The sequence below is a fragment of the Manis pentadactyla genome, chromosome 15 (assembly GCF_030020395.1).
Source record: "Manis pentadactyla isolate mManPen7 chromosome 15, mManPen7.hap1, whole genome shotgun sequence".
NCBI lineage: Eukaryota > Metazoa > Chordata > Mammalia > Pholidota > Manidae > Manis > Manis pentadactyla.
In genome coordinates, this window is record NC_080033.1 from 59,584,384 (window position 1) to 59,598,022 (window position 13,639).

At 37.7% G+C, this 13,639-nt stretch overlaps 1 protein-coding gene across 3 annotated transcripts in view; it reads left to right on the forward strand.

Moving 5' to 3' along the window:
- The window catches only part of PHLPP2 (PH domain and leucine rich repeat protein phosphatase 2), a 68,259-nt gene that overhangs the window by 36,303 nt on the left and 18,317 nt on the right, over positions 1 to 13,639 (forward strand). For all 3 annotated transcript variants that reach the window (XM_057493379.1, XM_036926927.2, XM_036926926.2), the window contains exons 5-10: positions 4,075 to 4,200; positions 5,529 to 5,683; positions 7,449 to 7,595; positions 7,943 to 8,173; positions 9,311 to 9,513; positions 12,524 to 12,584. In XM_057493379.1, coding sequence (XP_057349362.1) covers positions 4,075 to 4,200; positions 5,529 to 5,683; positions 7,449 to 7,595; positions 7,943 to 8,173; positions 9,311 to 9,513; positions 12,524 to 12,584 — 923 coding nt within the window. The remainder of the gene's footprint in view (positions 1 to 4,074; positions 4,201 to 5,528; positions 5,684 to 7,448; positions 7,596 to 7,942; positions 8,174 to 9,310; positions 9,514 to 12,523; positions 12,585 to 13,639) is intronic.

Here is a 13,639-nt window from a genome sequence, read left to right on the forward strand (position 1 = left end):
CAAAGAAGATATATGGATAGCAAATAAACACATAGAAGATTCTCAACATAATTAATCATTAGAGAAATTCAAATTAAAATTATAGTGAGATATCACATACCACTAAAATGATTCAAATCAAAAGAGTGATGAACGCCAAGTTTAGCAAAGGTGGGGAGCAACTGGAATGCTCATACATCATTGTGGGAATGCAGTCACTTTGGAAAATAGTTGTTCATTTCTTATAAATTAAACATGCTTATCAAGTGATCCAGAAATTCTGCTAGATATTGAAAAACATATGACTTTACAAAGACTTTAAGTGAATGTTCATAGCTTTATTTATTTATAATTGCCCCAAACTGATAACAACCCAAATGTTCATTGAGTAGTGAATTGATAAACAAATGTGGCATATCTTTACATGGAATACAACTGAGCAATAAAAAAGAATGCACTGTTGATACACATGAGAACAAAGATGTATCTCAAAAGCATTGTTCTAACTGAAAGAGGCCAAGTACAAAGGTCTCTTTATGATTACATTTATATGAACTAATGAAAAAGACAAAAAACTAGTGATACAAAACAGATCTGTGGTTGTCAAAGTATAGAGGGAAAGGACTGACTGAAATTTTGGGGGTGATGGGGTTACACAACTATATTAGTTTACAAAAAACTCATCAGATTGTTTGCTTAGAATTAGTGACGTTTTTAAAAATCAAGAATTTTATGGAAATTTACCTCAATAAAACTTGCCTCCCAAAAAAGACTTTAATGCAAATGCAGTAGTAGAGATAAAAGAGGCCCACTACAAAAGGATGGGTGGAACATTTCACCATGAATACTTAATAATTCCAAAGTTGTACATATGTTACAGTGTAGTCTCAACATATATAAGCAGAAGTTAACATAATTACTCAGAGAAGTTGACAAATTAAATTCCAGTGGGAGATTTATGAAGCTTTCTCAGTATTTGACATTATAGACTATATTTTTCTGAGTCAAATAGTTAAAAGATGGTTCTAAAACAGTATCTATTCAGTAAGATCCTTTATTTTGAGGTATACTCATTCAATTGCAGTGATTTATTACTAATAAAAACATGGTCATGTTGTGAGCATCACAATTGAATGTTATCAATATTTAATTTTATTGGGTCTTTTAAAAATTGTTTTCTGCTTAAAGTCTGTGTGTTTCTACCACTTGAGTCAATCTTTACTTGGTGTCAGGACCGTAATGATTTCTGAGTATAACTGAAGTTTCCAGCTGACTTAACAAGAGTCAGTAGCTGTGACATACCAAAGTGAGATGTCAGACAAAGATGTAAGTAGTATGAAAAGACTTCATCCTCATCAAAGCTGTATATTTTGGGTTGTTGGAGTTTGGAGGAGAATTTCTTAGAAGAGATCCTTTGTGCTAGGAATCCAAATAGGAATGGGGGAGGTTTCTGCCTCTTCCCTCAAACCTAGTGAAAGAGGTTTCAGCGGGACTTGAAAGAGCTTGATACGGGTCCCCTGCAGTGAGGGGGACACAGCAGACTAGTGACCTGCCTTCTGACCAGAAAGTCTTGTGGCCACCTGGGTGCTTTGGTGGTAGAATGAAGTGCCCCAGCTTGTGTGTTGGGGTCACTGCATACTCCTTGGCTTTGTTAGTAGTGACCCAAGTGGACTGAGAGAGAGTGAGAGCCATTGGGTGGGTGGGAGGGTGGGTGGATTCTCTTAGCATTTGTCCAGTAGGGCCACGTGGAGGGGCAAACAGGCTTCACTAGAGGACAGACTGTAAGTGGAGCAGAATCCTTCAAGTCTGAGGAGGGAGTGGTCAGCTACTAGAATGGCATCCATTAGCCATGTCAGGGATCTGAGTGAGAAGCCATCATTAGTTGGGTTGGTGTGGGGGGCTATTCAAAGAACCCTCAAAGGGACCCATTGAGGAAAAGCATCCCCTCTAAATCTGGTAGACCCAGAGCATAGGAAGTCAGGTTATGATTTGTGTTAGTCTAGTAAGAACCTTTGGGCTTGTATGTTCCCTGTCCTTCTTCCTCCTCCACTGCAACACTGGAGGGGGTCAGAAAAGGCATCTAGTCTTGTATCTAGTCAGTAAGGGAGGAGGTGAGTCCCAGAAACAGTCCAGGGCACCCCTTGCAGATAAACAGCCACCTCCAGTGTGCCCTGGTGTTGGGGAGAGGGTTGGAGCAGTCTTACCTTTGCAATGGAAACTGGCTCTTAACCACATTGGGCCTGGAGACTTTCCTGTTCTGAAATACAGCCCCATTCTTGCATCACAAGGACTAGACCTGCCTGCTGTGCTGGGAATGGAGAGAGTTTGCACACCTTGCTCCTTGACCCCTTAAGGTCTTTGCTCCTGTGTTACCTCCTTGGTGAGTTCTCCTTGATGACCATATTTGTAATTCACACCATCCACCCTGCTCACCTCCAAGCCCTTACCCTGCTTTAGTTTTCTTTGTATTACTTGTTGTATCTTTTTTGTTGTTGTTGTTATCATTAATCTATAATTACATGAAGAACATTATGTTTACTAGGCTCCCCCCTTCACCAAGTCCCCCCCACAATCCCCATTATAGTCACTGTCCATCAGCGTAGTAAGATGCTGTAGAATCACTACTTGTCTTCTCTGTGTTGCACAGCCCTCCCCGTGCCCCCCCCACATTATACATGCTAATCGTAATGCCCCCTTTCTTTTTCCCTGCCCTTATCCCTCCCTTCCCTCCCATCCTCCCCAGTCCCTTTCCCTTTGGTAACTGTTAGCCCATTCTTGGGTTCTGTGATTCTGCTGCCGTTTTGTTCCTTCAGTTTTTCTTTGTTCTTATACTCCACAGATGAGTGAAATCATTTGGTACTTGTCTTTCTCTGCCTGGCTTACTTATTGTATCTTATATCATGTTATGCTACATTATGTCAGTTTTGGTGTTAGAGTGTTTTTCTCCCCTCAAATATAAACTCCACCGAGGGCAGGGGTTTTGTTGTTCTTTCCCCTGCTGTGTCCCCAGCACCCAGAACAGTAGAGTGTACTCATTCAACAAATATTTAAAATTGAGGCTGTTATGTGACTTAAAGAGTAATAAATTTACTTGTGATTATGCCCTGTGAGTCTTACTCCTTCAACATAATTGTTAAGTATGTATTCCTTTGCTTTTTCTAAACAGCTTTATTGAGGTACAGTTCATGCACTATACAGTTCACCAATCTGCAGTGTATAATTATGTGTCTTCAAGTATATTCAGAGTTGTGCAGTCATTACCATAATGAACTTTAGAACATTTTCATGATCCTGAAAAGAAACTTGTACTTCTTAGCCATCATCTCTCCATTCCTTCCCTAGCCCTAGGCACCTACTAGTCTACCTTGCATCTCTATACAGATTTGCTGATTCTGGGCATTTCATATCAATGGAGTCATATAATATATGGTGCTTTGTGACTGGCTTCTTTCACTTAGTATAATGTTTTCAAGATTCACAACATGTAGTGTATATCAATATTCTATTCCTGTTTATGGCTGAGTAATATTTCATTGTATGGCCAGTACCACATTCTGTTTATACATTTACCGATTGATACACATTTAGGTTGTTTCTACTTTTTGGCTCTTCTGTATGAATCATGCTGCTATAATTCATGTACATATGTTTTCAGTTCTCTTAAGTACATACCTAGGAGTGGAATTATTGAGTCATGTGGTTTGTCTATGTTTAAACCTTTTGAGGAAGTGCCAGACTTTCTCCAAAGTGGCTGCATCATTTTGCCTTCCCACAAGCAGTATATGAGGGTTCCAGTTATTCCACATCCTTGCTAATAATACTGTTTACTGAACATTTGTTACTGTGTTTTTGATTTTAGCCATCCTGTTGGCTGTGATGTAGTATCTTGTGCCTTTGATTTGCACTTAACTAATAACCTAAGAATGTTGACCATCATTTCATGTGCTTAGTGGTCATTTCTCTGTCTTCTTTAGAGAAATGTCTATTTCAGATCCTTTGCCTCTTTTCTTAAATTGAGTTATTTGTCTTGTTACTGTCCTTTGTTTTTTGACTGGGATTTTTTTTTTTATTCTGGTTTTCTTCCATCCTCTTCAGGTAGAAGAAGTGAAGCGACGGCAGTACTCCCTTGCATTCAGCTCTGCTGGAGCCCAAGCCCAGACCTATCATGTCAGCTTTGAGACTTTGGCTGAGTACCAGAGATGGCAGCGGCAAGCATCCAAGGTGATAAGCCATCCAACAGCCTGATGCAGAGATAACAATGTAGAGGCCCAGTTAAAAAGTGTTTTGAAACTGAACTTATTCCCCAAAGAGCCAATTACAATTCTTGTGCATGTTACTCCATCTAGGTCAGTCTGAGTATCTAATGAATGAAATCGTGGAATTCTGCCAAGTCGTTAACTTATTATTTATATTTGCATAATACAGTGCTTCCAGAAGTGTTCTCACAGGCATTCACCTTTACACTGTCATGGTGAGGAGGGTAGGGTCTTGAAAGAATTAAGACATGAGATTCAAATGACTTTCCCTCGACTTTCCCACAGCTGTCAGTGATATGTGGAGCCATTCCCTAACTCACAGCCGTGTTTATTGGTCTGTACATATTTAGCACGGTTTTGATGAACCACTTCAGATTCAAACTTATTGATGGGACATGACCTGTGAGCCTGTCACAAACCATTATTCCTTATGCTGAGGATAATCGGCTTTTCAGCATAATTTCTGCTTTTTTTAGTCTTTAAAATGAAGTGCTCTAAAATTGTATTGCAGTTTCCAAATTCTCTTGTTCTCCTAGCCATCTTTGCAGAATTTTAACACATTTTTCTTTATGGAGCCAAATAGTTGCATAAAGGATTGTTTCACTATAGTGACATGCTGTCAAAATATGAATGACTTTTCCAGTCATACTTTGTTCAGTTTTTTAGACTCATTTTTACAACCCATGTTTTATTACCATGCTGTTATAGAAATATACACCTTGTTTTGGTTTTATTGAATTTTCTGTACTTACATAGTGATGGTAATAAAATCTGCTCTTAGTAAAACTAGCTTCAGTTGTAAGTAGCTATTCCATTCTTTAGTGTTTTCTGAGCACCTTTTCCATGCCAAGCAGTGTGCTCTGTGCTTGGTTATTTAATTCTATCCTCACAACTTAAAAAGAAACTACAGTAGTAAGTGGCAGAGCCTGTGTGGTTACAAAAGGTCATATCTTTTGATATCACCCTGCCTTCCAAAGTTTTGTAGTTATTTTGAGTCATTTTAACTTCTTGCGTGCATAAAATGTTAACTTTCCATCTTTGTGATATGTATTTTTTTATCTTTAATTTATGGACACTTTACAACTTATACCTTTGTGTTTTTCAAGCAGTTTATTGTTTTAGGAAAAAGCAAAAATGAACTGGTTTTTATAAATGAGCAATTGAATATCATTACCTTTTTCCTTCCCCATATTTTCAGTCTGTGCCTTTTTGTGTCAGTGCCATTCCATCCAATGCTGGGGGAAGAGACATTCAGTGCTACCTCAGATGGCCCTTCTCTTTGACCTTATTCAGGTGGTGTCCCAGCGAATCAGTACCGTTGACCTGTCCTGTTACAGCCTTGAGGAAGTTCCTGAGCATCTCTTCTACAGTCAAGATATCACCTACCTCAACTTGCGACACAACTTCATGCAATTAGAAAGACCAGGGGGCCTTGACACTCTCTACAAGTAAGTGGAGAACAGGTTTCCAAACTTATGAAAACCAAATCATGATCAGAGTCTTAGTGATTTGTACCTGTAGTGACCATGCTTACCATCATATATATTTGAAAATTTCCCTTCCATTTTGAAGAGAAGGAAAAATTCTATTCACACAATTTTCCCACCCTCCTTCCCCCTACATAAAACAAAAGATAAATGCAAGTGTCCTGTTATGGTGGCAACATGGAACTGCCATTGATCTGGAAGAGCTTTCTATGTAAGTCATTGTCAGTATGCCTGATCTGCAGCCAGTGTAAATTAAGAGTTTATGGGAAGGTTTTGAATCAAAAGTATCAAACTTAAATGACTTAAAGGAAATAGGCCTAATTTCAAGAATTCCCTCCCATGTTAGAGCTTTTATCTTTCCTTTGTACCTGCTCCTGCCAACTTTCAGACTTTTCCTCAGCTGTGAAACCTCTCTTTTCTAATAAAGAAGCCATTTTACTCCTGAGGAACTGTGACCCATATATTTTTCCATCTCCTTTGTTAGAACATATTCTCCATTCATGCCCTCCACCTTTAAAAATGGATGGAAATGAGTAAATATGTGGTATAAGTAAATGCCTGGGCTTCTTGTGGGGAGAGGAGAAATTAGAAATTAAAGCATTTAAATTACATGGTGATTAAAAAGACAATACATATTGAAATGACATATTTTACATACTTCCTTTATAACTAGATTTCTAAAATAATTTTCGGAAAGCACTGTGATTTTTATCTTACAAGTTTTACAAAGTTTTCAAGTATAAACCTATGTCTAGTAATGAGATTATTTCGATGATATTGGTGTGTATAAAAATAAAAACAAGGTATCATTTTAGTAAGTGGGTTTCTAGAATTCCTTTTTGAGTCACTATGAAAATAGGGTTAATCTAGTTTGAGGGCTGGATTAGGATTTCTAAAGTCAAGGCACTCAAACCAAAAAGAACAACCAGTACTCAAGGTCAGGACAGTTGGAAATTGAGGTTGAAAATGTGGAAGAGGAGCATTTGAGTGAGGAAACAGTGATTCAGATCTAGAAGCAGGTGCTATAGATCACCTTCATGGAGAACACCATCTTGCACTAGCATAGTAATGATGTATAATACTCCCAAGTAGAATTACTAGAGTGACTTCTATGGCTCCGATTTATGATAATATCTCTGGGTAAGACAGTTTAGATTCTTTTACTTCTAGGAACAAAAAAATGCTTACCAGAAGCATTAAAAATCACTATTTCATATTGTACATCAGATCACATTACCATAAAACCCAGGATCAGTCAAATTTTTAAGCTCTAACTAGCCCGTTCATTTCAAGTGACATTTGAGCCAACGTAATTTCAATATGAGAAAAGAAGCTACTTACAATGGGGTTTGAATCTGCATGTTTGTTAGCTCTTCCTGTGTCTGTGAGTTGATTCGTTGTTACAAGGCTTTATATATCAAATTCAGAACTTTAATAAAGGAAAAGATTTCAAGCATATCCATATGACTTGATACAAAATCAGTGTACAGTACGAGCTTTCTTACAAGATTTTCTGCCTTTTTAATGAGAAAAAAGAACTCCCATCCCATTAGACCTGGTTTCCTTGACAGCACGGACTGGGCGATAGTCATCTTAGTATCTGTGCCACACACAGTTTTGGTATATAGTGAGTGCTCAATAAATATTTGTGAAACAAATTCTGTGGTGGACATTTCAAATAGATTTCTTTCTCATTGAATAGTATAATTTGTGCCTTTGCTTTTAGATTTTCTCATCTGAAGGGCCTGAACTTGTCTCATAATAAACTTGGGTTGTTTCCAGTACTGTTATGTGAGATTTCTACCCTGATGGAGCTCAACCTTTCCTGTAATGGATTTCACGACCTGCCAAGTCAGATTGGCAATCTACTGAAGTAAGTATCTGACTTTTACTAGATTCATCTTTCTCTTGCAGAATAAGGTTCTTGTCTGGCATTTGGAATGAAGGTAGTGCCGTGAGAGGACTCTAGTCAGCAGTGGCTGCTTACCTACAGCAGTGACTAGTCCCTTGGTTTCAATGGCACATGCTCTGTTTGTGATGTTGGGGGGACCATCCATGTCATTGTGTATAAGTCCTCCTGTCTAGTCTCTGGATAGACTTAGGATATTTCTCATTGTTGGATTCTTAGTAAATTAGGTAAGTCAGAATCCATAATTCTAATTCTGTCCATTCCAATTAAAACCTTTCAGAAAATAGACTTATTTTGTTTTCTGCCCACAGTCTTCAAACCCTCTGTCTTGATGGCAACTTTCTGTCTACTTTACCTGAAGAACTGGGAAATCTACAGCAGCTTTCCTCCCTGGGAATTTCATTCAACAACTTCAGTCAAATTCCTGAGATTTATGAGAAGCTCACTCTGTTAGATAAAATAGTTATGGCTGGAAATCAACTGGAAGTCCTAAACCTAGAAGCGCTGAACAGGATGAGCCATATCAAACATGTAGATGTAAGGTAAGGCCTTTCTCTGCCATATGGACCCCTGATGGACTTGTAATTTTCTCTTTATAAAGACTTCTTTAAGACATTAGGGTTTTAGAACAGTGCATATTTTCAAAGCTATAGTAAAGTTTTGTTTCTCATTCAGGAGCACAGAGATTATGAACAAGGTAGGTGTATCACATGATAGAGACTTTCAAATTGCCTTTGACAAAGGTTGTTCTGATTTACCTTCTCAGCAACATTTTATGAGAGTTCCCAATTCCTCACACCCTTATTAATGTTGGATTTTAGCACTTTCATTACTGTCGGTGTGGTAGAAAATAGTATTTCATTGTTTTTATCAACATTTATTTACTTATAAGTGATGTTGAGCATCTTTTTATATGCCTACTGGTAGTTTGTGTTTTTCTATAAATTGACCATTTTCCTGTTGAATCATTGGTTTCTTCTTGATATCCCTTGTACTATCATTAAAATGTTAAAAGTTTTACTAAGTCTTTTTATAAGAGTTTTATTTTCTAGTTGTAATTTTTTCCTAAAGGAAGCTGGTAAAGGACACATACTGGATGTTCTATCATTAAATCATATACTTGTATAGAAGAGAACTGAGAAGTCATTTTCTATAATTTGCCCTTGAACTATTCTATAAAGTTACAGATTATTTTCTGCTCTATTAATTGCTGTCATATGAATCTTAGCACTAGATAGAGTAGGCAGAGCAACAGGAGGAAGGAAGTGTGGCTGCAGCCTCTTGCTCCTGATGGGACTCCATGACTGCTTTGCTGTGCACTAACCCAAACACCTGTGTTCATCTTCTTGTTCTTTTGTTCTACACCTTGTCCCTGTGTAGCTGTACTCAGTATTTGGATGTAGGTTTTAACTGTAGATATGGTCCCTTTTTTCTTTCTCTTTATTTAATTTGTATTATGTATTTGCCTATCTGGATTATATAACTTGGTTTATAAACAGAGAATTCAAGGTACAGCTATCAGTAGTTATTAACTTAGTACCTTGTAAAATGGGGTAAGCAGTGAAATTCTCAAGTTGCTTACAAAAGAGAGAAAGGGATCATACCTCTCCTGTTTTTCTTTTGGTGAGCACATTTAGTAGAATTTATTTCTAATGATTTCCTTATTTCTGAATATTAAGGATGAACCATTTAAAAACCATGGTTACTGAAAATCTGGAGGGAAATAAATACATCACCCACATGGATCTGAGGGACAATCAGCTGACTGACTTAGATCTTAGCTCCTTATGTGGCTTGGAGCAGCTTCATTGTGAGCGGAACCAGCTGAGGGAGCTGACACTTAGTGGCTTCTGCCTTCGAACTCTCTATGCCAGTTCGAACAGTGAGTACCCTCTGCAGCTTCCTCTGTTTTTTTAACCCCTATCAGAGCATTCTAAGAACAATGGCATCTGTGGTATTCCTCAGCCACTCTGCAGAGTGGAGTTTGAGGTTCATTGAGGCCTAGCTTTCTCTGTTAAGTTTGCTGTCAATAGTTAAGTGGTTGAGATATGCATGAAAAGACATTGCAGGATGCTTTGAGATTCACTAAGTGAGCATAATAAGAGGCATTTTGCAAAATAATGAGTGGTTAGGAGGGTCAGCAAACATGTTCAGAGTACCAGTAGTAGTCTAAAACTGGTTGGCAGACTATAATATAGCCCAGGGCCTAAATCTGGCCTGCCACCTGTTTTCCTACAGCCCATGAAGAATGGGATTTTTTACATTTTTCAGTGGTTGGATTGAAAAAAATCAAAAGAAGAAAAATTTTGCCATGGGAAAGTTATATAAAATTCAAATTTCAGTGAATGGTATTTGATTGGAACACACCCACATTTGTTTACATATTACTGCTCTCATGCCATAGTGGGAGATTGAGCAGTTGTGAGACCATATAGCCCACAAAGCCTAAAATATTTACTAAATAATAAGCCCTTTACAGAAAAAATTGCCAGTCTCTAGTCTAAAACTTTATGCTGTCTCAGTTGTAGAATAATAAGCTCCTCAGCAGTGATTTGTGCAAGGAGTTTTTTTTTTTTTTAGTTTTAAAGGCCTCATATCTGTTGAGGCCATTCTTTTTAGGGAGAGGCCTTCTTTACCAAAGTTATAATTGTCTTTTTTGTGTTTAAAGAAGGTAAAGAAAAGATGTTCAGTATCACTAAGTGTAGGGGTATGCAGATTTAAATAATATCATTTTATACTCATCAGATAAAAAGAATAATGCTAAGTATCTTTGAAGATGTGGAGAAGCAGCAGCTCATACACTGCCAGTGAGAGGATCAGTTAGACCCCCTTGGAGAGCAAGGTGAGGTAGCTAGAGAAGCCAAAGCTGCACCTAGACCGTGTTCTAGAAGTTCCCCTTCCTGAAATGGCTCCCAGAGACACTCATATGTGCACAAGGAGATATGTACAAGAATGTTTGTTACAGCACTGTTTGAAATAGTGAAACAAATAAGAAAAAATGTGACTATTGATAGGAAAATGGGTAAATTAACAGTGATGTATTTATACAATAGAATATTGCACAGCAATGGAAGTGAATGTATTAAAGCTTTATGTATTAATACAGATAAATCTCAGAACATTTTTTGAGCAAAAAAAATAAAGTGCATAATTATATGTATGCTATGACAGTTACTTCAGATTTTCAAACACAAAAATGTCATCTTCTTAGCTATTGTGTGCCAAAACAGTATGAAAGATTCCATGGGAATGATAGAAATTATATTCAGGATGAAGTTTACTTCTTGGCATGTACAGTGTTTTAATTCTTTAAAAAAAAAGTGAAGATTTGTTAAAAGCTGGATGGATAGAGAGTGAAAGAGGGTTCATTATTTTACTCTCTTTTCTGTATCTCTAAGATATGTTAATTAGGATAAAAGGTAAGAACTTCTCTTTCCATTGCCTTTTGTGTTGCAGAAGCTTCAAATAGTAGCTTAGACTGATTGCTTAGGTCAGAATAGTGTCAAAGCTTATGGGTGCTGACTTGTTCTATGAGATGGTGGTAGGTCTTACGCCATGGAAATATTTATTATCAGGCCCATTTTTCCATTCTTAATGTACCCTGAGATGCTGACTTGGTCTCTTGGAAAAGACCTCATTGACATCCATGCAGTCTTTAGTTAGCCAAGTTTCTATCACAGTAATGTACTAAATGAGGCTTCTTGAATTTAACTACCCTTTTTACAGAAAGCATCCTTAATATGTACAACCTGGAAGAATTCACATCAATACTTGCAGTTTTGACACCTCAAAGTAAAAAACTCAGCTTCACAAAAGAAGTTAACACAGATGATCAGTCAATATAGCAAAAAGCATTTCAGTTTCACTGGTCATCAGGAATATGCAAATTGAAACATTTACTAGAATGACTAGAATGAAAAAGACTAAAAATATCAGTGTCAGCTGTTGGGAATGTGAATTGGTACAGTCACTTGGAAAACTGTGTGTAGTATCAACTAAAGCTGGACATATTATCCCTGACTCACCAGTTCATCTTCTAAGCTCATACTCAGCATATATGCTGTTTGTATTAGTCCACAAAAGACACGGACAAAAATGTTCTTAGAAGCACTATTCATAGTAACCCCAAACTGGAAAAGAATTAAATGCCTAACAAACTCTAAAATGGATAAATAAGTTGTGGTATACTCACATAAAAAATTTTATACAGCCATGAGAATGAATGAACTACAACCATATGCAGTGTGTGAACAGATCTCATAAGCACAGTGTGGGGTGAATGCAGCTGGACAAATTCTATATACTGTATATATCTGTTTCTATAAATGGACAGAAGTAATCTGTAGTGTTGGGAATCAGGATGGTGTTGCCCTCATGGGGTGGTGGCTGGAAGGGAAGACAAGGGAGTTTCTGGGCAGCTGGTGATGTTTCTTGATCTGCAAGCTGGTTACACCATTGTGTTCTATTAGTTAAAATTCATTGACCTACACACTTAAGGTTATTGTACTTTTCTGTATTTGTTTTACTTTAATTGAAAGTTAAAATATTACCAGCAAAAACCCAATTATTAACTTTCTTAAGTTAAAAAGCTAAGTAATTACTGTTACCATTTAAGAACTGCCCACCCTAATGTGAACCCAGGGCAGTATGCAAGAGCCTTCAATTCGTTTTTGTATTTGGTTTTCAAATTGGGATCAGCAGTTAGAGTTAGTCAACATGTATTTTACCCAGTGGTTTGTATCTTTAGTTATCTCAGCAGATGTGTTCTCCTTGGTGATTTAATTAATCTAAGCCCTTTAATTCAATAAAACAAGCCATTTTCCCCTTGTTTACTCTTAGCAACTTTCTTTCTTTTGGACACCGTCACTAACACCTATCTTCCTTTTGATTAGGGCTGACAGCAGTGAGTGTCTATCCAGTACCCAGTCTGCTCACTTCTCTAGAACTCTCCCGGTGAGTGCATCTCATGAGAGTGGTGGTTGTTTGGCTCCTAATATTTCAACGATGTATATGGATACTTTGGTAGTTTGGAGGTACAAGAAATCTAAGTTTATTAGCTGGGTAACTGGGGGGAAAAACGAAAGGATGAATCCAGGGGTAAGTTAAATGGCTGTATTATCTAGTTAAAGGAAGGGTGTCTATGAATTACTCCCTCTTGAAGTCTGTGGATTTAGGATGATATGTAAACAGAGAACACATTGCTCCCTTTGTGGCAGTGACTCCTTTTTGCCAGTTGGAATCAGATAATTCCTGGTTTTTAGTGGTTTTTTAAATGGTATTCTCCTACTTTTTCGATACTCTTATGACCCACATTGATTTCCAGAGAGGTATTAATTCTGTCCAGGATTTTATTACTTATTTGGGTGGTCAAGAATAAACATACCTGAGGTCTGCTTTCTTCCCTTCATTCATTTTAAGCATTCAATATTCAGTGGTGGGGCTTTACAGTAGAGCGTTTGAAAATCAAACAAGCATTTACAGGGCAGCGTCACAGGTGCTGCGATGGTGGAGTGCTGGAAGCAGGTAAAGGGGCATGGACAGGGTCCTGTATGTGCAGGGTTGTTGTGAAGGTGAAATGATACCATACAAATGCAAAATATGTAGCATAGACCCTGCACAAGAGTCTCTCAAGAAATATTAGCATAATAGCAGGTTTCTTTTTGTTGCATTATTTTCATTATTATTATTAAGCTGTTATTATAGATGCCCTTCATTCCATTTCTTTCTGTCATAGCTTTCCAGCAAAGCCCAGGATGGATCAATACTGAGATTTACCTTCTCCACTAAACTCTATCATTGCTGAAGAAAATCATACAGACACCCCTATAAATCTACATTTCTGCCCTCATCTCGAGCTTCCCAGTCTTTTTTCCTGTCAGCTCCTTCAGTGCCATGGGCCCCGGTTCCAAATGCCTCAACTTCCCTCAACTGTACTGTCCCTTCTCCTCCTCTAGGGCTTAGCTTCTTGCTTGATTGAGGAAATAGAGGCCATCTGGGGTGATCTCCCT